The 18,226-nt window shown below is 26.8% G+C and overlaps 1 protein-coding gene across 1 annotated transcript; it reads right to left on the bottom strand.

Annotated features, from left to right (window-relative positions):
- Positions 1–662: 662 nt before the first annotated feature.
- Positions 663–16,569, bottom strand: LOC145829056 (uncharacterized). Its single transcript, XM_082936794.1, has 18 exons — positions 16,294–16,569; positions 12,222–12,359; positions 11,586–11,660; positions 11,070–11,256; positions 10,753–10,898; positions 10,310–10,410; positions 7,617–7,753; positions 6,879–6,977; positions 5,661–5,758; positions 4,940–5,056; positions 4,394–4,559; positions 3,959–4,119; positions 3,274–3,425; positions 2,759–2,852; positions 1,731–1,894; positions 1,306–1,399; positions 1,032–1,091; positions 663–822 (listed from the first exon to the last, which is right to left on the bottom strand). The coding sequence occupies exons 1-18, from the start codon at positions 16,567–16,569 to the stop codon at positions 730–732; spliced, it is 2,358 nt and encodes a 785-aa protein (XP_082792920.1). The 3' UTR covers positions 663–729.
- Between the last annotated feature and the right edge of the window lie 1,657 nt (positions 16,570–18,226).

Below are 18,226 nucleotides of genomic sequence, written 5' to 3'. Positions count from 1 at the left end.
TGAAAATAAAATGTTTGATATATATTTAAAGATGTTTTATCTTTTACGGTCTATTTCTGGTTTTTAAAGATACCAAAACTCTTCAAATCGGCATAACTTCTATAGAAGACAAAAAAAGGTCTAATTGCATTAGAATCTTGGCTTTCTGGAAGTTATTTAAAAAAAAACAATGCAATATAATTTTATTTCCATTTCTAATTGCGGGTACACTGTGTAATGATGATAACATTGTAAGTAGTACACCAAGTAAAATATGTACATTTCTTTTCGCTGGTAGACTTTTTTTTTTCTTAAATTTGGCTTAAATAGTTTTATATTTCAAACATATATAAACTATCATATTAATTTTCATTAATTTACAGTATATTTCTTATTTAGATTGGTCAAACAGAATTATTTTAAAAACTGATTTGTTTATAAAAACCTTGAAAAAAATATTTTTACTAAAAGGCGAATTAAAAACAGTATAAGAGAAATATCTGCTTGAAATTTTACTATCAGCGCAAAGAAAAATTAACTTGATGATTTAGTTTCGCTTTAAATTCAATTTATCGACAAAACAAAGCTAAAATACCTTAAATTCATCAACTACTTGTACTAAACAAAACGTAAATCCACATCTAAAAGTTAAAATGTAAATCCACATTTAAAAGTTAAAACGTATAAAATTTTAAAAAGAAAATGGCACATATTTTGCAAACTTAAAAATAGGTAAAAACAAGAAAACAGTTAAGTCGAGTTTTTATTTTGCATAAATGACACCATGAAGTTTTTCATTTCTAACATTTCCCGATGCAATCGGTCAACTTCAGATTTCAAATTCTGTAAAAGTTTAAAAATAAATAAAGTAAAACTAAGGCATATTTTCTTACTACTTTTGTTAAACCAACTAAAACAAACAAAAAACAACTTGTTACTAAGCTATATATTAAACTTAAATAAAACTTTTTGAAGTTTATTTTTAAACTAGTTAGTTTTATTTAAATGAATAAAAATTTAAACGATTATTGTACTACAGTTTGGTAACTAACTTCAGAGTTGGTGGAACTTTTTTCTGATGGTTTAGCTGGCTTGGCACAGCTTTTCATTTTCTGTTTAATTATTAAAGCTTATAAATTTAAATAGAATTACTTTTTACTTTTTTGTTGTCAATTTTAAATATTCATTTAATAAATAAAATAGTTCAGAAATTTAAAACCAGATTTATATGTTTTAACCACGAGTTAATTTTTGTAAATATCTAGCAATGAAGCTAAAAACTTTTATGCAATTAGAAAATCAATAAAGTATTCAAAAATATCTTACATGTTCTACAAGGTATCTGTATTGATATTCGTTTTTCAGCCACTTCTTATTGAAAGTGTCCATATTTTGTTGAGATGGTGATGTTTGGTACACTCTATAAATATATGAAACAATTTTCTATTTAGTCACCTATAACTAGACTAATATAAAATTGTAAATTTTTTTAATAAGGAAAGATTTAGTTTTATTTTTAATTTTTCAAAAAATTTTCAACTTTTTACAATTATAAAAAAACTGAAGAAAAAATGAACACACACTGAACAACAGTAAACAGAAAAATAACTTGACGAGTTTTGAACTGAACTTTTTAGATTTTGAATTACTTAACTCAATTTGTAATTATCTACAACTAATAATTTAAGTTAAAAGTTGTTTTACAAAAACTTTTAAGCAAGATATGCTTAATAAAAGTAAAACAAACTTACACATTAAAAAATTTTTTGATAGCCTCCTCAGGACCGTGTTTATCAATGATATTAACAAAATCTACTTGAACAAAAAAATCAATTAATTTTCCCTGTTTGGCGAATAATTGTGACAACTTCGAATTGTCAACTCCATTTTGCTTTGGTCGTTTCTTAAAATTGGCCTGTAAAAGTTTCAATGTTTCACTTTTTTTGTAAAAAACAAATAAAAATTGATAATTTAAGCAGGATTAAATTACATGTTGTGTATTACTACTAAGTGTTATTTTTATTTGTCAGATTAGGGTCGGCAGGAATTTGATGGTCAAAAATCAAAATATTAGTGGGCCGCAGTTGAAGCCTTCGTAACAGACCCCAGAATATAAAGTACAAGTTTCAAACCTCCATTAATTTGCCCCTGAGACCTTTTTTAGTCTTTATTTCGCACCCCGGAATTTTTCAGCGGAATGTTTTGCAAACCTCAGTTTGACGACCCCTGGTTCAGAGTAAGGGTGGACAGCTGTTTTTGGCTAGCGAGCCAGATTTACTACATAAAAGCTTTGGCGGGCCAGACATGTAAGAAATAGTCCTTGTTTGTGAGCCGCATTAATTTGAAAAATTGTAATACTAAAATTTCAAAACTTTAAGAAGCTAATTGCAATAAAATGATCATTTACTACAAACTAATGTGTACGTGTAGTTCTGTTTAGCAAAAATAGTCTTTAGCCTAAGACTATCTTATGAGCTAAAATACTTACTACAAAAAAGACCAAGTGTACTCTTGATCTTATTGCCAAACATTGACTAACTAGTTATAAAATATATATCAAACTTAATTATGATTAAAACTTGTTATTTGAGCATCGGAAAACTTATCTAAAGACTATCTTAAACAAATAAAAGTTGTAACATTGTATATATATATATATATTAAAGATTAAAATAAAATAAATAAACAGAAGCGCTTTTGATTTGCAGTTGACTGTCAGAAAACTTAGCTAAGGACTGTTATATACACGACAAATATTTAAATAAATAAAAGTTCTCACATTGTCTATGAGGAGCCTGTATCCATATTCGTTTTGAATCCACTTCCTTTTGATTATTTCCCTTTGCAGTCTCTTAGGATTTTTGCCGTACACTCTAAAGGAAAAAAATGTAATTAAAAATATATTTGTGTGAATAAAACTAGTCGTATTTAAGGAACTGCATAGATAATAAATTCTGAATCTAAAGTAATTTTAAATTGATACGGCTTAAAAAGAAGTTACTTATTATTAAAATCGGTCAATTAACATTCATTTGAATAAAACAATAAAGCCTTATTTTAGGTTTATTTTGCTTTTATATTATATAACTATATATTTATGGCATTAAAAAACATTTATACTATTTCTGATAGAAAATAAAGGAATCGAACTTTGTAGTAAATTTCGAACCTAAAGAAGTGGTCTTGAAAAAAAAAGGCCATGTTAATAGTAAATAAATAACACTATAAACAATAATATTACTTTGGATAAAAAAAAATTGGCCTACAAAATACTTTTTGTTGAAAAAAAGTTACCTTTTATAAAACTCTCTAACTGCAAAATCCATGTCGTGTTTTTTAATGAGGTTCAAGAAATCAGTTTTTATAAAACAATCGACGAGTTTGCCTTCGTCTTCAAACAACTTGTATATCACTGATTTTTTGATCCTTTTCCCTTTTGTAGATACCTGCATAATATTTACTATTAAATTTTCATGGTGTATTTTAGTCTATTGTTTTCAATAATAACTTGCTTTCGGTTTGTAAAACTTGGTATATTGTTCATAAAAGTTTTTTATTGTTTGACTACAAGTTACTTGAGTTAAGCATAGTTATTGGTAAACTAAAAATAATTGATACTTAATTGCTCATTTGAAAAAAAAACTTTATCTTTAGGAAAAGTAAACAAAAATCAACAGATTTAAAGGGCAATTTCTACAACCAGTTCAAATTTTAAACACAAAGTTTCAAAAAAAAAATCAAGTTTAATAAAAGCTTGTTTTTCTTCCACCATCATACTATCATCAAAAATGATGATTTTAGATAAATAAATCTATATTTCAGCTTAAAAAATAAAACTTCAACACATTTAAAGGTAAATTTTTATAAATAGTTTGAAAAAAAATATTCTTTATAAAAATTAAAATATAAAAAAGAAGCAAAAAAAAAACTATTAATCTTATTGCCACACTTAAAAAATTAAACCAATAACACAACGAACTTGTTTTGGGGTGTTGTCACCGAAAATGGTCACCTCCTCATTGCAGTCAACTTCCTGCACCTCTCCATTGTCAATGCTCATGTACTTCTTCAGCTTCAACAGCGGCTGATCTGGTATGGTTTTGTCAATCGCGTCAGCCGTCGACCGGTACATATCATCACCTTTGAAAATAAAACACTTTTTATTAAATTATGCTTAACTGTGTGGCATTAACTTCTATGTGAAATTTGGTTTGCCACCGACGTCATACACCTCATCACATTAATTTAGAATCTAATTTATATATTTATAATTATTATAATCAAATACACAAAACTGAGTGAAGACATCATATCTAAGGAATTTAGTCGCACCACGAACGCTAGTACTGGAGGAATTTTGAAAAAAGTTGCCTAGTATAGTGGTTGTATAATTTATAACAAATTATTCAATTACCGTCAAAGTTGTCGAAATCCGTGAAAGATACATCTGAATCGTTGAAGTTTGATCGGTTCGTTTCTTTGTTCGCTGAAAGTTCTTTTGATAGTTTTTCGTTTTTTTCCGTGTACTTTCTAACTGACTGCTTGTGCTTGAGTTTTTCCTCGCTTAGCAGCTTGGTTATCTGTTGTAAACCAAAATTTTTTTTTTAATAATCTAATGTTGAAAAAACCTTAGATTGAAAATTTGAAGTAATCAAAATAATCTTATCGTTGAAATATGTATGAAAAAAGTGATTGATAACAGTAAGCTGTTTCATTATAACTGAGTCATGTAATGGATAAAAAAGCAAAAATTAATACTAGTAGTAGTAATTTGTATCACACCGAACTTATATTCATATACATTTTGATAATACTCTTACATCAAGCTCTTACAGCATTCAAAACATCAAGCGCAAACCCTGACAAGCTTCTAAATTTTTATTACGAAGAAAAAAGTAGTTTGTATATATTTTTGTTAAATACTCTCAAACTTTTACTGAAGAAAAAAACAAGTTTAAACCTTCATATTTTGTTCTTTCGCACCCACTAGTTCCTTGTCTTTCTCTGAAAGCAGCTCGATCAGTTCATCGAATCTTTTGTTTAAAGCGAAATATTTTTCCCTCCAACCTTCTTGTGGCTGAAGTAAACAGTTTGTTAATAAAATTAATAAAACTAATTTAACAAATATGTAAGTAATCAACAGTCATTTATTTATACTTAACATACTTTTTAGAGAAAGTGCTTGCGGGACTTTTAAAACTTAAAAAGATTTAATAAATTCTGAAAAATTCAACAATTTTTTGATAGTTATTTGTTTAAAAAAATTACTATAAACAACATCTCGCTAACTAGGCTTTTTAGTATGAATAGATAAGTCCAAAAAATATTAAAATACATAATACAACATTAGTAAATATTAACTGAAAATTTAAAATATTAGTTATAAACGTCAACGAAAATATTTCCCAATATCTACTAATGCTTATAAATTTTATATGTTTATTTTCAGACATATTTATACTAACAAGCTTAAAAAATTGTTAGTGAAGTTAACTTTTTATAAAAACGATATTTTTTTTATTTTGCTAAAACGCAAACCTTATTAGTTTGAATGACAACTAAAATCCTTATAACAAATGTTTTTTACTTCAGAATTCTTGGAAAGCAAATTAATATTTACACTCGAAGCTAAATTGAGAACTCTTAACATTTTATTGATAACTGGAACAACATCAGCTTACTTCAGTATCTTTGTGGTTGTTTTGATATTTGTTTCGTTGCTGCATGCGATATTTGGCGTTTATTATTTGCTTCCTCGACACCAATCCTCTCTTGTTTCCTGTGATAACAACTCAGTGAACATTTTTTAAAAGTATTTTTTTTTGTTGTACAGGTAGATCCTAGAAAATGGTTGCATTAAATTATGCATAATACATGGTTGCCACTTTTAAGTCGGATAAGCTTTTCTGAAAACAAAACAAAAACAGCTTTCTTGTCTCTCCTATGCAAGTGGCCCACATGCATATAAACACATAACGTTTTGTTGAAACAGATAAGAAAAAGCCAACAAAATAGTTTTGTCAGAAAATTGGTTCAGAAATTTTCAGAGTTTTATTGGTAGTTGACAATAACGGTTAACATTTTTTGCCTTAAATGTTATAACAGGTTTGATTTAGAAACTTGAAAATACTTTTTAAGACACATTTAGATAGTGTATTAATACAAAAATATGTGGTTACACTTTACAACAGTAGCAAAAAAATTAGACGCCTAGCAAAATATTTTAAAATCTTCACTACTAAACAATTATTAATTAATAAAACTAGTTAAGTTGTAGAAAACAATTTGTACAAATTTTGTCTAAATGAGTCTATAAAACAAACCTTTAAAAAAAAACATTTTTTATTTTGTATCAAAAAGATATAAGTCTAAAGTTAAAACAAAATCAAAGGTAAACTTGCAAACTTTCACCAGCAGCTCCTATATAAAAAAACATTTGTCTTACAAAAACATACTATAACCAAATGAAGTTTTTTATTAAAACAAAGGTCAATGAGCTCTCTTAAGAAACAAGGTGTTTAAAATCCTTCTGACAATAGATGCACTTATCTTCCCAGATTGTAGATAATGGGTAAACAAGCGCGTCATTCAGCCAAGGGTCTACGTATTCAACAGGTTAAAAACACATTTTACACACTATACGTGTTGAGTACTTTTGACTTTTAAGATTACAGTAAACGTTCCCAACTTATAAATAAGAATATATTATCTCCAATTTTCTATTTATTTTATTACCAAAACAATGTTTCATATATTAACCAATTTTTACAAGATCTTCAGTTGATTAAAAAAAATATCGTTTAAATTGTTTAAACGAGCAAAACATTGATTTCATAATAAAACTTAAAAAATTAAAGGAATACTTGTTAACTAATTAATCTAGATGCTTGTAAAAAAACCTGCGGCAAAGGACAAGGGATCCACCGCTTTGGAAAGCTTCCTGGAAAGATCGCTGTAGTTCGTATCGCCCCTCTTAAGCGCGATTTCCGCGATCATTTCTGTGGAAAAGTATTAACTTTGTGGAAAAATAATTGTTGCGAGTATACTAACTTTTCAAATATTGAAACATAATTGACCAGCAATCATACAATAATGTATAACAGACAAAAGATCAGAAAATTATTATTTTTGTAGAAACATTTCTTAATAGATTATGTAAAATATTCGATATTAGTTTAATTCGAAGAAAACAAAAGCTTATAAGAGATATCAATCCCAATAGCAGGATAATCTAAAAACAACTGAGGTTTTTCAAATATACTGTTTGTTAATAATTTGCATCTAATCATACAAAAAAGTGCAAAGTAAAATTTATTAATATGGCTTGTGTGATTTAAAATTTTAGAAACTAGAAAAATTTAATAAAGTACTAAATGATATTGAATTTTCAAAACCGTACAAACCTTATTACACAAAAATTTAGCACTTGTCTAGTAAGGGTTGATTTTAAACCTATATTAATTTAACAATCAATACATATATTTGTCTTTATCGACAAAAATAAATATTAATTAATTGTCTGTTACGGCTAGAGCCTCAGTCTCTTACTTATCTATATATTTATTTAATTTATATCATTTGTCTGAAAATGCTTTAACTTAAAATCAAAAAAAAAAAACCAAAATATCAGTATTTACTTGTCTGGTACGGTTTGAGCCTCAATTTTTTCGATTCGCTCAACTTGTGCCTCGGTTCGCCGCTCCTCTCCAAACTAAGCAGGTGATTGGTGCAAAACCCTTTCCACATGACCGGGCACGTCTTGCCAGTGCAGCACCTGAGTTTGATCAGTATAAATATATAAATTGTAAACTTTTTGTGTAATATTTCATTATTAACTGGTGGTCTACTTTTTAAGTGAAATAATATCTTGCGTTTGCTACACCCGAGATGAGCTTTGTGAAAAAGTCATTTGTGATAATATACAGTATTGGATACAGTAAAAAACATGGTGAATTAATTACAGCTCTTTTAAAGTGCTTTTTAATAAGTTTAGATCAGGGGTTCCCAACTAGGGGTGCTCGCACCCCTTGGGGGTGCGAGGCAGCATTCCAGGGGGTGCGAGATGGCTTTTCATTTTTGTATGATAAATAAGGAGATTTTCACTCTCTGATAAAGTTAATAAAGTTAAAAAGTACATTTTGTTATAAAAATAAATTAGCGCTAATTTTCTGAATAAATTAATTTTATTAATAAGTCATAGAGCAAGAGCACTTTTTTAGAAGTAAATTCATTTTTTAATTTCATTTAATAGCTGTTAGTTTAGAATTAACACTCCAATAAAGTTTTCTTAGAGTTTTACACCTGTGAATTTTAATCATCTATTCTTTATAGAGTTTTACAAATATAATATCAATTCTTTAATTATTTTATTTTCTTAACTGGCCATTAATTGTTTAAAATATTTTATGAGCTAGCATCTATCTTAATTGCGATACTTAGATAAAAATTAGTATCTTCAGCAGGTTTTTTATTAGCTGTTAAGAACAGGTTTAGTTAAGTCTATTACATTTATAATGTAATCTTTTATTAAGCTTAGTTGTGCAGAAAGTGGTGCTTAAAGATTTAACATCAGTTAATTGTAAAGTTCACAGCAATTACTGTATGTTATACCATTTAAGAAAACTTGTTTTTAGCTTTAGTGAAACCAATTTTTATAGATCAGCAAAAGTATTCAATGCATCAACTTTATTTTTATTCATTCCTTTTTTGAACTTTAACCGTTCACCTTTTTCAATCTACTTTTTCTATTTATGTTGTAAGCATACAAACTTTTTTGTATTTGCTTTTATACATATCTTTTTACAATTTTAGACAAAATATATTTAATTTTTTAAAATCTTAACTTAAACTTTTATTATTTTGAAACCTCCTAGCTGCTAATAGTTTTGAAAATAATTTATTCAAATACTAGCTTACTTAAGTGACATTTTCAGCTGCTTGAATGACATGAGTGTTTCCATGCAAGAAATAAATGTAAATATTTTAAAATGCCGTGAAATAATAAATACTTTAAAAAAAGTTAAATATCTAGTGTCGACGAGTTGAAAGAGGCAATTTATCAAACTTTCCATTACTCAAAGAAGTGACTGATGAAGATGAGTGTTTAGTTCCAAGTGTGCGAGAAGAAATTATGAACCATTTGGAAATACTATTCAAGTCATTTGACAGATACTTTAAAATAAGAGAATTGGAAGTTTCTTAAGAATGGATAATAAACCCACATTATTTTAATTTGAATCATATGTCTGATGATGAATCGTTAAAAGATGAACTTATTGAATTATGCATGAACCGTTTTCTCAAAATGCAGTTTGAAAGCAAAACTCTTGAACAATATTAGTGTTGTTCAATGAATATTTTTCCAAAACTTGGTAAAAAAGCACTAAGTACTCTCATTCCATTCGCGACGACTTACTTGTGCGAGTCTGGATTTAGTACTCTTTTGTCAATAAAAACTAAATCAAGAAACCGCTTGAATGCACAGGCAGACATGCGAATTGCCATCAGAAACAAAATGCCACGTTTTCAGAAAGTTTTGTGCAATAAACAAGAACAAAAAAGTCATTGACTTTAGAGTAGATTTAAAATTAAGTTCTTAATCTTTTCAAAATAATATTGCATGAATAGAATTTTAATAATTTTTAAAATACCTTGTGAGTATAACGACGTGTCATTTAGGATTTTTTCAATAAATATATAAAATTAGTTTAGTTTTTTGTTAATGTTAGTTGAATAAATTTTTGTTTTTTACAAAGAAAAATTTGTTTTTTATAAAGATAGATTTGTTTTTTTTTGTTTAATTGAAAAGTAATTAATTGTTTTAGTTAGTTTAAAAATGAGCAGGTAGAATTACAAGTGATGAGCTCCAAACTCACTTGCTTGACTTTCAGAAAACGTTTAACGTTGCAGAGGGAAGAGTGAGTTCTGATGTTTTCTAATAGATAAAACTTGTTCGAATATAGTTTGTTATGTTTTTAAATTTCAAAGTATTTTATTCTTGTTAATATAGTACACTACCATAAAAATTAAAATACAAATTATTAATTAATGAAATCAATGATTTTATAATCAAATTATTAATAAATAATTTAGCATATAGTGTTAGGGGTGCGAGATCAAATTAAGAGACTTTAGGGGTGCGGGGCATCAAAAAGGTTGGGAACCACTGGTTTAGATTGATTAGTTCATTAATTGTAAACTTTTTGTTTCTGAAAAGCTTTACAATCAAAATTTGCCAGATTGGGGTCACTAGTACTAATAAAGATGAAAACGTCGGAATTTAGCTACATTAAATATATAATAATAAATAAGAAATACAACAAAATGTCACTTTAATTTCACCCGTAATTTTTTCGTCTTCTTGCGGTAGAAGGACTGGTGGTTCTTCAACTCGCAACTGGGAATGAGATCCCTGGTGAGAGAGCGCACCACCTGTGTAGAAAATTATATTAGACTGATTACAAATCTTCTGTCATTAGATGCACTGACCTTCCTCAATATGACAAAATAAATAATTTTTTTTTTCATTACTTATTGATTATAACAGTTTACGCTGACGCTCTTATAAAAAAATAGTGTCTGAAATTAAAAAAGAAATTCAGAGCATACCACTTATATAGCATTCTATATACTAGTTTATTAATAATAAATTATGTACAGAAACATTGTTGTTTAACTTAAGCCCAAGTGAAACTGACTTCTTTTCTTCAACTGCATAAATTGATCTTTTTAAAAAAAAACAAAGTTTCAAAGCTGATATCAATGTACACTAACGTCAACCCATCCGGGCAACAGCTTGGTCCTGTTTGGATACTGGGGATCCACCATCGTTCGCCACTGTTCGTTCGTCACAGCAACGTCGATCTTCGTCGGTTCGTCCGGGTTGTTTCTCCTGTACATTGTCTCATCGTCATCGATATCTGTATAATTATTGCTATAATTGCAGATTTGTGTTAAGATTTATGTCAATATTTGTGATTTATATATTGTGGTTCAGATTTATGACTTTTGTAATTTATTTTTTATTAAAATTTTAATAATAAAGCTTATTATTAATGATATTTTTTAAGAATCATTGTCACTACTTGTACCATCATTGTTAGTAGCTGTACCATCAACATTGGTTTCATCAATATTGGTAGTTGTGACATCATTGGTTTCATCATTGTTTGCAAGCTCGTTTTGAACATTCTCACCATCTGAATTGATTTCTTCTTCTGGAATTTCCCAATCTAGATCTGAGAAACCTATCTCAACTGTATTTGTATCTTCACCAACCTGGAGTTTTATTACAAATGTTTTAAAGTAATTACTCCATTCTTTGTAATTAACATTATTCACTTCTATTTTAATGACTTTTATCAAGATAACTTATGGTTATCTTATTTATAATAGAATTAAACTCAAGACATGGTACTGGTTTTATGTCAATGATTTTGAAACTATTCTAAATAATTTTTTTTATGTTTAGAAATAATTGTTATTTAACCTTTTGTGGATTGTAACTTAAAATTTTTAACAGAGAATTGTAAAAATCACAAATCTTATATTTTTCAGGCGTTTAAAACTTCTGTAAAAAAATTAAATTAAAAAAGAAATTAACTTACTATTGTGACTTTGCGGTAATTTTCATTTGTACTTTGTGTTGTAGATACATTTTCTTTAGGTTTTATGTTGCGGTACTGTAAAAAAGTATTCATTTTAATAATCTTCAATTAACAAAAGTTGTTTCGATTTTGTTTAAAACCCTACAAAATGAAAACAAATTAAGTACTTTAGACATGAACTCTAAAACATACTTTAAGCTGCTTAAAGAATACTTCCAAGACTAAATTTTTATAAAGTTTTACCTGAGTAATCTAGCTCTATTACTTGATGTTTTTTTTACAAAAAAGTATTGAATCATAAAATTATCAGAAGATTTTGTAAAAAATTAAGAGACAACCATATCAAAAACTTAGTTTTTTGTAATTTTCAGCTATTTTACAAAACTATTATTTTTTTATCAACTTTTATCTAAGAGTTTATTAAATGTAAAAAATTTATTTGCTTTTTTCCTAAATTCAATATTTTAAGTAGTTACAAGTTTATAGCAAAATAAAAGGATTTAGACCAAGTAGAAAATTTAAAACCTTATGGAAGAATTCAACTTAATGCTTGCAGTTTAAATCTTGTCAAATTTTATATAAATTAGAGTTTTTCACATAAAAACAAGTCGAAATTCCTTACAAATTACAACTTACTTGTCCTTTGCAAAGTCCATTTTCAGATGAGCTGTCACGTTTTTGTCTTTTTACAGGAGATTCAGCAACATTTATATGTTTTCTCTTTTTAGTATTTGATAATAAAGCAGAATTATTTGAATGATTTTTATTTGCCATCTGTTGTGATTATAGATTTAAGTATAAGATAAACTCATAATTTTTTAATAAATGAAAATCATGCAGACAGTGTGTCTTAAGAAAATTTAAGTTCATAAGTAAAACATTAAAGTATTCATAACATTAAAAATAATTAAAACTACCTTATTTTAATTAATTAGCCTAGAAGAGCTTATAAAAAGTATACTTGAGGAAAAAAAAACATGATTACAATAGCCTCTCGCATCTTTACGCACTCGTGACGTTACGCACTCTCGTTTAGTTACGCATTTTAGAATTCTAAAAATTCAAACTATGAAAATTTTAGTTTTCTTTAATATTGCTTAAATTAGGTTTATTTTATATTTTTAATGTAAAACATGTTTTTAAATACTAATTCACCTCTCTATATCTTTATACTTTGTAAACTTATGTTCCTTGACTAATTGATAAACATTTAGTTATACCTCAGTATATCAGAAATTTTGTTAACAATAAGAGATTAAATTAAAATTCTGAAAGAAATATGACTGTCTTAAATAATGAAAGTATAATGAAATAATGAGAGTTTGTAACACAAATAAATATTACAGTACTCTTGCCCTATATATGAATAAACATCTAAAAAAGAAATCTAATGAAACTTCCTAGCAAAAAGTAGCAGTAATACTTAATAAATATAGAGATTACACTTAACACAAATCTCAATTGTTTCTTTTTAATAAACATATAGCTAATTTTTTTTTTAGTTTAAGTTCTTCTTCTGTAACATTTGCCTTGAACAGCAAGTTGCTAAGTAGAATAGAATATAAATGTTAAGTATCAAATAAGTCAGATATAAGTAAAGATAGAGATAAAATCTACTTATTATTAAAATTACTAAAATTTTTCTACAAGTATTATTATTTTATATAAAATTAGATCCTTTCTTATATGTATATTTTTATCTTTTGTTTTTAAATTTATAATTTAAGTAAGCTAATTGTTAAAAGTGGAAAAGTCCTCAGTCTGTTTTAAACTAAAAGCAATATCAAAAAACAGCCATTATAGTAAGTATATTTGGTACTTCTCGTATCTTTACGATCTCTCGTATCTTTACGCACTTTTTCTGTGGACACAATGTGCGTAAATAAGCGAGAGGTTACTGTATTCCTTTATTCAAGGTTGCAAATGGCTTTATGAAAAAAATGGCAAGGAATTCTGAATTTCTTTCAGGAATTTTAAAGTACACATTTTTGGTCTAATTTTCTATAAAATAAAATTTAAGGTAAAAAACGGTCTTGACTAGTATAATAACGCTGAAAAGATACTGTAAACGAGGATTATTTTAAAAAAATTTGAATGAAACAAAATTATATATATTTTATAGATTTCGCATATCTAGTCTAAACTTTATTATTTTACATGTGAAAATAGTATAATATTCAAGGTTTTTAGTGATTTTGTTCAAAACTCAAGGTTTTAGAGTTTTTTTTGTCTAAATTGTCAAGTTTCAGGTTTTTGACAACTCTGTACATCATATAAAACTATAATAATACATAATAAGAATTCAATTTTCATTTGATTTTTGTATATATTGGTAGTAAGAACTTTGTTTTATTGAAAATGTAATGCAAAACAATACAATTATTATAGATTGTTTACATACTGAAGTAAAAATTATTTACGAGATGAATACTGCCTGTAACTACATAATATAAGAGTAATACTTATTTTAACTTATTGTTTTAAACTGTGATTCAGTTTTTTGTACTTAAAAACTTCAATAAATCAGTATTCCATTTAACTTTTGTGTACAAAACTTTTAAAATCAATCTCTTGGAATTATTATATTCAAGTTTAATACTAACTCATTGAAAAAAAGTTTTATACAGCAAATAACTAGAAATCACTAAAAATCTATCTTTTCCTACGTTTTTTTGAGATAAATACCTCAAACTTTTAGGAAATATTCCTTGCAATATTTAAAATTTGTTGCAAAGAATTCCAAAAAAAAAAAAAAAAGGTTTTTCTTTTTTTTTTTTTTGGTGATAAATTGCTTTTTTTTAAATTTTTTAATACCAAGGAACACTTCCTAAAACTTTGAGGTATTTATCTCAAAAAAACATAGGAGAAGAATGATTTTTAGTGACTTCTAGTTATTGGGAACCTATTGTTGGCTACGACTTCAACCAGCTATATCTCAAAAATTATTTTGAATTTTTTAAATCTGTAAAAAGTATCTTGTAGGTTAATTAAAACTCTATAAAATTAGATCAAAATGTGAAAAAGATGGGATACCCTCCCTTTGCCCTTAATACTAAACAGTTATAATAATAAAATAATATTTTCCTGGACAATGATGTTAAAATGTATCCAAGTGGTGTACAACTTGATAACCAAAAAGTTCTTTTGTACACCAGGTCCTAGGACCAAATATTTTGAGCGTTTTTCAGTAGCTCAATAAATTATTAATACCTTTTTTACTTTGCTTTTCAAACTAAAAAATATTAAATATGTTCTTCACTAAATTTAGATACTTTAAGAACAATAAAATTAATTTCCCCTAAATATTACTAACTTTTCATGAATTTATGGGTTTTTGATAATTTGTTTTCAGGTAAATAATTTGTTTCACTTTCAACAACTTTTAGCACTTCTATTAAAGAACTTAAAGAATAAAAAAGTTTTTACTTAATTTACTTTTTTGTTAAATTTATTTCATAAGTTTATAAACAGAGAGCATTGTAGAAAAAAAAACTCTTAAAACATTAGAAAAGAATCTTGAAAGAAGAAAGTTATCTTCAAAAAAATACTTAAAATATTTTCAGACTTTTGACTATAACTAAAGAATAATATTATATTTCTAACTGTTATAAATTTCATTTAAAAAAACTAATAATACCAATCAAGCTACACCTTATAACACATAATTATCTTATACTTTATTACTAACCTAAAACAATATATATGTATATAAGGTATTTAGTCACCTTGAATAAACACTACAAATAATAAAAACTATTCTATATATACAAAATATATGGATATATAAAAAATCAAGGTCCATACATATATTGAAACTTTTTACAAAAATTATTATACCTTTAAGATAATTGAAATATTCATATCCTGTTACCATTGACTTGGGAAGGGGTCTAAATTGCATAAAAACAAAATTGCACGAGTTCACAATGCCAGTTCACAAAGGGCACAAAATTGCACAATAACAATTTTGCACCAAGGGTCAATTTTGCACAAGTTACATTTTTGTACAAGAGTAAAAAATACAGAATAGAAAACTAAAAAATAATTAATAAAAAAAATTAATGAAAAAGTTACTCACCAAGGGTAGTGTTAGGGGTCAAAGTGATAGCAAAAATATAAATATAACTAATAAAAATTATTATTAAAAAAAGGCTTCGGACTGAGGGTAAGAGGTAACAGTGATAGTAAAATTTATTTGTGCAATTTTATCCCCTTGTGCAAAAGTGTTTTTGTGCAAAAGTATTTTAGTGCAATTTTGTCCCCTCATGCAAATTTGACAGCTACCCATTGACTTATAGTTCATATAGTTATAAGTCAATATAAACTTATGAAAAAAAAAGCATCTTTGACCCCACATCTCTCTAACTATGTTTTAATCTAACCAGATTTGGCACTTTTTGTGTCAAAAAATTGGATGACCAAAAACTGCCATAAGTCACCATGAGTTTTTTTTGATCCTTAAAATATATTTTTGCCTCTGGCACAAACTTTTTATAACTAATGTTCTTTTCTTTTTTATCAATAAAAAAAGCAAAGTTGCATGTGTATGCTTCTGCAATAATGGTTCACCAAACTTATGAGAAGTACATAATACTTACTTCAATACTTCAATGATTCAATGTTAAAAGTTTAAGTCAATTGAGATTAAAAAACAAAATTTGTTGATAATTCTAAGTAACCATGTTAGTAACTTTATGCATAATAGTACCACAGATAAACCACAACTTGAATCAACAGCAAGGCTGAAGCAGGATTTTAAATCACTCTCACTGTTGATGTTTCTGTCTGTGAAAAACTGCTGCACCATGAAAAAGTCCTTGCAAGGAGCGTGCTTTCTCCCAGTCAAAAACTTGACAAGGTTTTTTGAAGCCTGGCGTTTGGAAGAGCGCCAAGTCGTGAAAAAGTTAGTTGCCTTTGTGGCTCTCAGAGTCTCTTCAAAGCTTTGTAGGGTCAGTTTGAGTTTTGATGGTGTATACTTTGACATGCTTCAAACTTTTTATTGCTTGAAGTTTCATTTACAGTAACATTTTCTAAACATAAACAGTTTTTTGAAATTTATTTGTTCACAAATAAAACATGTCATAACTTTTTTAAAAAGCTAGGTAGAGTTATACAAAAATATTAATGTACATAAACTTATAACCGACAACATTTTGTTCAGTACTTTAAGTTATAATGTTATATTAAGTCTTTTTTACTTGCAGTTCAGATTTTTAGTTTCAGAGAGTGAAAAAATTAGTTAACACATTTTTTGATACAAATATATTTTATATTTTTTTGTATTTTACAACTTTAAATCACAAAATATTATCCAATAAGATATAAAAGACACAAAATTTCAATACAACTAGACATATTTTGAGCAATATGGTGTGTCTTGTATATCTTATTGTACAATACTGGTCACCTATGTCACAAAATATTAGTAACCTATGTCACAAAATATTAGTAACCTAAAAATTTAGTAGTTTTTACTTTGACATAAGTTTTTGTTAAATTTAAATAAATTATTTTTTGACTGTTAATTTTTGTTATAATATGGTACACACTCATTTTAGACCCACTACTACCAATACTAACCATAGAAACCATAAACTCATTTATATTCAGATTTTTATTCTTAATTATGTTGTCAATTTTAAAAAAATAACAAACAAAATACTAAAAAAAACAAGAAGGAAGATAAGAAACGTAATTATAAAAATTTGTTTAGCATAAACATAAAATTGTATAAGCATAATGTTTTTTTCTAATATAAATATTTAATAACTATGAAGTACCATTAAAATAAAGTATAAAAATAATTTAATTAGATTTTTGTTATCCAATTTAAATGATTCAGTTTTAATAAACAAAATCTCACACAAATAACTGATAGAAAGTAGTAAAAATAAACAAACTTTTAAAATGTACAGCTAAGTCTATAAATATACCTAAGAAATACTCATAAAAAAACTAAACTTAAGCAGATAATAATATAAATATTTACAATGTTTTAATAAGTAAATTCATAGTCTTTAACTTATAACACAAAAATTTACATAATTCAATTAGTCCACCCATTTTATCTTACTATCATTGAAGACATAACTATCAGGCTGCCTAAAAAACTAAACCAAACTAGCCTAAGGAACTATAAAAAGGGGTTGAGTCAGCCTGAGTTTACTAAAAACTCCAAATACTTAGTTTGAATATTTAATTTAGTTTGCACAGTGGTGTGCATTTAATAAACTTTAGAGGCAGAAAACAAGAATTTTGCTTAATAATCAGGGTTGCAAAATGTATTTAGCTAATTTTCTCCAGGTTTTTAAAAGTACACGTTTTTGCAAAAAATTTTTGTAAAAAAAATTAAAAATAAATTGTATGCTAAAATTTCTCCCCATGCTAAAGTGTCACTCCTTGCTAAAATATCACTCCATGCTAAATTGTTACACTGTGCTAAAGTGTCACTCTGTGCTAAAATGAGACTCTGTGCTAATTTGTCACTGTGCTTTTCTGTCCCGTTCCTGCATATCCAGTATTGTATATCTGCTTGGGGTGGTGCTGCTAGTTGTAACTTGAAGCCAATTGATTGTATGAAAAAATTATTGTAAGATATGTTTGTTTTGTGCCTGCATTGACTCCAACAAATTTGTTGTTTG

The sequence above is a fragment of the Thalia democratica genome, chromosome 2 (assembly GCF_965202585.1).
Source record: "Thalia democratica chromosome 2, ktThaDemo2.hap1.1, whole genome shotgun sequence".
In the NCBI taxonomy this organism is placed as follows: domain Eukaryota; kingdom Metazoa; phylum Chordata; class Thaliacea; order Salpida; family Salpidae; genus Thalia; species Thalia democratica.
The sequence above is the reverse complement of the archived record's forward strand: the minus strand, read 5'-3'. Positions and strand labels throughout refer to the sequence as shown.